Source organism: Humulus lupulus, chromosome 6, assembly GCF_963169125.1.
Source record: "Humulus lupulus chromosome 6, drHumLupu1.1, whole genome shotgun sequence".
Classification (NCBI taxonomy): domain Eukaryota; kingdom Viridiplantae; phylum Streptophyta; class Magnoliopsida; order Rosales; family Cannabaceae; genus Humulus; species Humulus lupulus.
In genome coordinates, this window is record NC_084798.1 from 4,847,002 (window position 1) to 4,853,525 (window position 6,524).

General features: G+C 30.9%; 1 protein-coding gene across 3 annotated transcripts; it reads right to left on the minus strand.

Moving 5' to 3' along the window:
• Positions 1 to 1,535: 1,535 nt before the first annotated feature.
• On the minus strand, positions 1,536 to 5,232 carry LOC133781478 (receptor-like protein EIX2). Of its 3 annotated transcripts, none has more exons than XM_062220483.1 (3): positions 2,039 to 5,232; positions 1,889 to 1,928; positions 1,536 to 1,794 (listed from the first exon to the last, which is right to left on the minus strand). In XM_062220483.1, the coding sequence occupies exon 1, from the start codon at positions 5,162 to 5,164 to the stop codon at positions 2,042 to 2,044; it is 3,123 nt and encodes a 1,040-aa protein (XP_062076467.1). In that variant the 5' UTR covers positions 5,165 to 5,232; the 3' UTR covers positions 1,536 to 1,794; positions 1,889 to 1,928; positions 2,039 to 2,041. The 3 variants fall into 3 exon arrangements, with proteins under 3 accessions (XP_062076467.1, XP_062076468.1, XP_062076466.1); XM_062220484.1 differs by having other exon boundaries at positions 1,536 to 1,774; positions 1,885 to 1,928; XM_062220482.1 differs by having other exon boundaries at positions 1,885 to 1,928.
• Between the last annotated feature and the right edge of the window lie 1,292 nt (positions 5,233 to 6,524).

Here is a 6,524-nt window from a genome sequence, read left to right on the forward strand (position 1 = left end):
TACATTCAACAATACATAAGGGCATGAGTTACTCCACTCATCACCAATTGGTTTTGAGATGAAACCTTATGCTTTTTACTATGCACCTCATTCTACTTCTAACATGGTATCATGAGCCAAAGAAAACTCTAATGAATATGCATCCGATCCAAAATCCAAAACCAAGTCCAAAAAGAGCCAAAAGAGTCACTTGTTATTCGGGGATAGTGGTCCAAAAAGAGTCAAAAGAGTCACTTGTGATTCGGAGATAGTGAACTAAAAAGAGTCAAATAGTCACTTGTGATCGAGCCGTCCAAGATTAGTGAGCAACAATAGCCACCATCTTGATGGGGATATTAGAGAAAATATCTCATGAAAATGTGTGAATACATTCAATAATACATAAGAAAATGAGTTACTTCACTTATCACCAATTAGTTTTGAGATGAAACCATATACTTCTTATCATGCACCTCGTTCTACTTCTAAACTCATATTTGATATTCTAACAGAATTGCTATATTAAAATGATCCAATTACGTTCATTCTACTACGTACAAACGACAATATAATATATCAAATAATAACCAAGAAAGAAATAAAGTAAAAAGAATACGAGATTGAATTAGTACACGAGCTTTTTAAGTCTACCCATTGAGTCTTATAGCGTATAGAAAATAAAAAATGTCTACTACTTTAATTAACGTGTTGTTTGGTTACTTTAATTTTTTTAAAAAATGTAAATTTGTAGACAATTTCTTAAATTTAACGTCTTCTTGATGTAGATCATAAAAGAAGAAGAAAAAAGAATTTTGGAAAAAGCTGTATCTATAATAAAAAAACATATTTTTTTGGTATATTTGATTTTTTTTGGGTATATTTGATCTTAATAGCAAAGAAAAAAAAATGATTTTAATTACATGCATGAATTCAAAAGTCAAAAGGTGTCAAATAAAGTGGGAAAAAAAAACATACATGTTTTCGTCAAACACATGTTTGGTTTTGTCTACTAGTCAACTGAACTTTTTTTAATTTCAATAAAGTAATAATAATAATAATATTAATATTAATAAAAACAAAATATATAGCATTCATTGGTTAGTTGTGGAAATTAAATACTTCACTTTCCATCAATTAAAATGTATTTGTGGAAGTTTCATATAAAGAAAACATTAAAATTAGTTATTTTTGCATCACTTAAATATACGAATGTAAACATTTTGACCACAATAATATATAAGAGCTGATTTTTTTGTGCTGCACTTTCCTGGCGTTTGGACACAATTTACAAGTTAAAATTATTTTTAACTTATTAATTATTTTCAAAACATTTAAAATCTAAAAAATATCAAAATATATAAATAAAACTAAAAAGAAAACAACTATAAAAATTAAGAAAATTAAAACAGAATTTGGCATTCTGTGAGCAATCTGATTATACTACATTATATGTGACATAGCAGATTGCGAATATGTTCCATTACATCAACTTTCTTCTGTTTTTTTTTATTTTATTTTAATTAAAATGTTGATTGTGATTGAGTACTTGGTAATAATAGAACAAACACAGAAATTTGAATATATATATTCATAAACTAAAATAGAGAAACAATAGTAATATGGTGTCTCACAAAGAGAGGCTCAAAAATAACAACTACAAACAAATAGTAATGACAAAGTAAACAACAACAACTTATATATATATATATGGTTATCCAACACAGCTGGGTGAACATCAGATAGATAGACAGATGTCGTTTTGTAGATTCCATCCAAATTGGGTGTTCTGATGTTACTGTCCCTTGCAACAAAACCCTAGACCACATCAAATTTGATCATAAATACTATTACTTATTATATATGATCATTCCAAAGCAATGAAATATGAACAAAAAAATCACTTACTTGCCTTCACAAAGAGAGATGTGTGCTTGTTGATTATGTCCTCTCTGCAAGTGAAAAATAATACACAAATTAATTACATTCTAGTCTTGTCCAAGTGTCATTTTAGCAAAATAACACACATTGATAGATTAAAACAAAGAGAATTAAAACTTACTAGTTAGTGCCGAGCTAGTTTTCTCTTCAACAAATTCCACTTTACAATGATCATCACATAAAGCAAGTCTCCAAATCTATGCATCATCCGATAATAGGACATTCTCCATGAAGCATTTATCAATAGGTTCCCACAAACGCCACAAAATCCAATAGCGAATCCAACTCCAATTCCCATGTAAAACCATGGCAAGTCAATCCATAATTCTCCACCATCATCTTCATCATCATCATCTCCTTCATTATTGTCATCTCGTTGGCATGTCTTTGACAGAGGAAGCCCACACAGCCCAAGATTCATTGCATATACGGAAGGATCAAAGCTTTGTAGCTGAGTACCAGTAGGGATTTTTCCTGACAGCCTATTGTCCGACAAATCCATGTAACTCAAGAAATCTATTTCAGCCAAGCTTATGGGAATTTTGCCATGTATTTTGTTGTGGGACAAATCAAGCACTAGTAGCTTAGTCAGTTTTCCAATATTTATTGGAATCCCCCCACGCAAATTATTTCTTGATAAATTTAGTTGAACCATTTGAGAAAGATCAGTCAATTCAGCAGGAATCTCTCCATTCAATTTGTTACTTGATAAGTCAATAATTCTCAGCAATCCCAACAGCTTATCATATCTGTACTCTACTCCTTTCCAAGTGACTGATGCATAATTCATATACCATAATTCATAGGATGACACATCCAACACATAAATGTGACATGATGACACATCCAACACATAAGGTCGAGATTTCAATGCAGCATCCATTGCATTGGGACGTCCTCTTCTATCGGATGACACATACACGTATGAAGTAAGGGTAGAATTCAAATATTTATCCCCTTGAGCCATTGCAGTGAAATTTTTAATGCAATGAGGAATGGCTCCTGATAAATCATTCAAGGATAAATCGAATATTTGGATTTGAGTAAGATGACAAAGATTCAATGGTATACTACCATTAAATTTATTTGACTTCAAACTAAGAAAAACCAACTTGTTTAGTTTCTCTCCAATCCATGATGGTATTGGTCCTTCCAAACTATTACTCGACAAATCTAGAACTTGAAGTGAAGTGCAATTTTCCAATGAGGAAGGCAAGCTTCCTGAGAAGTTATTGTGTCCTAAGTGTAGAGTTACAGTGTTATTCATTTGAATTGAGCTCGGAATCTCTCCAAACAACTTATTGTATTCTAAATTTAGAATACACAAATGGTCGAAACTAACCCGGCAATGAGAAATATTTCCAGATAATTTATTATGAGAAAGATCAATAATTAATATTGGCCTGAACCCAGTCTCTGCATCACATAGAAAAGACCGCAAGTCGGTGAAGTTATTATTGGAGAGATACAATTCATTTGCAGTTGAGGACAGAGAACGTGGGACAGAACCTTCGAATTGGTTGAAACTTAAGTCAACTATAAGTTTACCATGATCGATAACATGATATCGATTAATGGGATCACTTCTACCATATGGATTAATGGGATCACTTCTACCATATGGTGGTAGACGAGTTATTTTTGGTGGTAGAAAATTTGGCAAGGTGCTATTAAGTAGATTGAAGGACATATTTAAATAATTCAAGTTGGAAGTAATATTTATGAACCAAGAAGGAACAGGGCCTGAAATATTAGAGCTGGAAATGTCTAGATAGGAGACAAGTGTTTGAGTTTTGAGCCAACTAGGAAAATAGGGACCTAACTTGCAAGAAATCATTCTTATGGAAGTAAGCTGAAATGAAGGTACCCAATTGGAGTTGAATTTCAATCCCATAGCTGGATTATATGATAAATCTAGAGCTTTTAATCTGGGACACTGTAGGTTCACTTCAGAGATATTCCCAGAAAGAGAGTTGGAAGAAATGTCTAAAGCCTCAAGATAATCAAGCTTGCCAATACTTTGACTCGAAGCACCAACGAACTTATTGTTAGATAGAGTGACGTTTGTCAAATTTGGCATTGATGAAAGATCAGGCAATAGCCCTGTGATTTTGTTGTTATCCAAACTCAATATTTGAAGACTGGGAAATATCTTTAAACGGTTAGGGAAATAACCTTCCAACTGATTATTACGAAGAGATAAATATATCAAAGATGGGAATGTGATTTCAAAGTCGTCAAGATTTAACTCACCAAGTTGGTTAAAACTCAAGTCTAATCTCTCCAAAGAATTCTTGGTGGAACCTGCCAAGTTTTCTAGAAGATCATGAAATGTTCCACTAAGATTGTTATAAGACAAACCCAAGGATTTTAATTTGGTAAGGTTGCCTAAGGATTCTAGCACTTCACTTTCAATTTGGGTCCCTGACAAATCAACATTTTCAAGAGATTTCATGTGTTTAAAGGAATTTGGAAAAGGACCATTTATGGTGTTATTTACCAGGGAAAGTTCTTGAAGAAGAAAACTGGAATTTAATAACCAAGTAATTATTGTAGGATGTATAGAATTTTCAATGAGATGAAGTGATTCAAGAAATTTGAAGGAATAATTTGTATGGGAAAGAGATGAAGTATCTACCTTGTGAAATAGACAATTTGATAGGCGAAAGGTCCTCAAAGAAGTGAGTTGGGAGAGCCATTCAAGATTATCAACAGTCATTTTAGAAGTGCTTGAAAGATTAAGAAACTCCAATTTGGTGAGATTTCCAAGGTGTGGTGGAATAAGTCCGCTGATTGGATTCCCGCTAAGATCGAGATATGTAAGCTCTTTTAAAGAGAAAACAAACTTTGGAATCCGAATAATGTTCATGCCAACGAGCTGCAAGTGGTTCAAATGCTTCAGTTCAGCCAAAGACGACCCAACCTCACTATGGCCACCGATCACGTTCAGACTTTGATAAGAAAGATCAATAGCGATGACATGATTGGTCTGGCTGTCACAAGTGATGTTGCTCCAAGCACAATAGTTTTGACTTTTGCTGCTATCGGTCCAAGAGGAGAGAACATTGTTAGGATCATTTAGAGTTTGCTTAAAGCTGAGGAGAGCCTCTTTCTCTTTGTGTATGCACTGAGGTTGATTACTCTCTGAACTCGCCACATTTGCAAGGCCAATCAAGAGCATAAGCCCCACTATTTTCATCATTATGATTAAAGCGTAAAAAGTTGTAAGGAAATTTGTGGTTTGCATATTCTTATAGGCAACACAGTACTCTATTATTAGTTCAACACCCCATTTTGTAAGTCACCCATGCATGAACTCTAGAGTAGCGTGTAGAATCAATCAAGTTCATAAAATAGACTTTTATATTAATAATTATGGCTGAATTAATTTTTTTTTTAAGTGTAGATATATTAATAAGCATATGCAAATTATACTGTTAGCCAGAGTTAATTAATAAATAATAAATGTTTCAAGCTCACTCCTATATAAATAGAAGACTGAAAATACATAATTATGTTAAAATATAATATTATATATTATGAACAAACCCTTATTATATTGTAATAATAGTCCTTAATAAATAATATTTTTCTCTTTTGTTTCAGTAATTAACGCTCAGATTCAATTATCTTCATATTTAATCCAAAAGAAACTTTAAGTCAAGGTCAAGCCATTAACTTTAAATTAGAAGAAAAAAAAGACTTGTTCTTTGGTTTTGGTCTGATATATGTCACTTTCCACCACTGCTAAATTTTAATGTCTTGTTTGAAAAGTCAGGATAACATTGACAAGAGCTCTTATTTTTATTAATTATAATTTAAAAATATATATTTTTTATTATGGCCTTTCATTTTTAATTATGGTCTGGAATTTTTTCGTCAAATTTTTTTATTTTTTATTTTTTGGAAGATTTTTTATTAGGTTATGATGTTGACACTCTAGAAAAGATAGTCTCCAATAGAGGAGGAAATAGTGACCACAAAATTTTTGCTAATTATTACTCATCTGTCACTATTATTAGAAAATAGCTAGAATATTGTTTACTAATTTATTAGGACTTTTTCTTTTATGTTTGAGGTCACTCTCACTAGCTAATCATTTCATTTTTTTTAAAATTATTATTATACTGTTTATATAATTTTCTAAATTAACTTAATTATCTTAAAAAATATTTATAGGAAATTTCTTAATTGTAAAGTTAAAAAAATTAGTCATAACATGTTGGTTTGTTAACAAAAATACTTTAAATTACATATATTTGACAAAAACTAACACTTTTTTGAATTGGCATTGAATGGTGATGTTATTCCACCAAATTAGAAAAGAATATCAATTCCTTAAAACTTGTCAATGAATTTTTCATTGGAAAGGTTATTTCCATTTGTAATTTTGAACTAAACATATAGGCTGTGTTTGTTAAAATTTTTATTTATAAATTTTTTAAACATAAAAATAGAAATATTATTATATTTTTGTTTTTTTATTTTTAAAAAATAAAAATATATTTGGTAACTATTTTTGTTTTTTGTTTTTAAAAACAAAAAATAATAAATGCGTTTGATAACTTTTATTTTTATTTTTTGTTTAACAATATGAGGTGTTGATT

What these genes read in the sequence shown, in the direction of transcription:
- LOC133781478 (XM_062220483.1), bottom strand. Translation starts at nt 5,164, where the DNA reads ATGCAAACCACAAATTTCCTTACAACTTTTTACGCTTTAATCATAATG.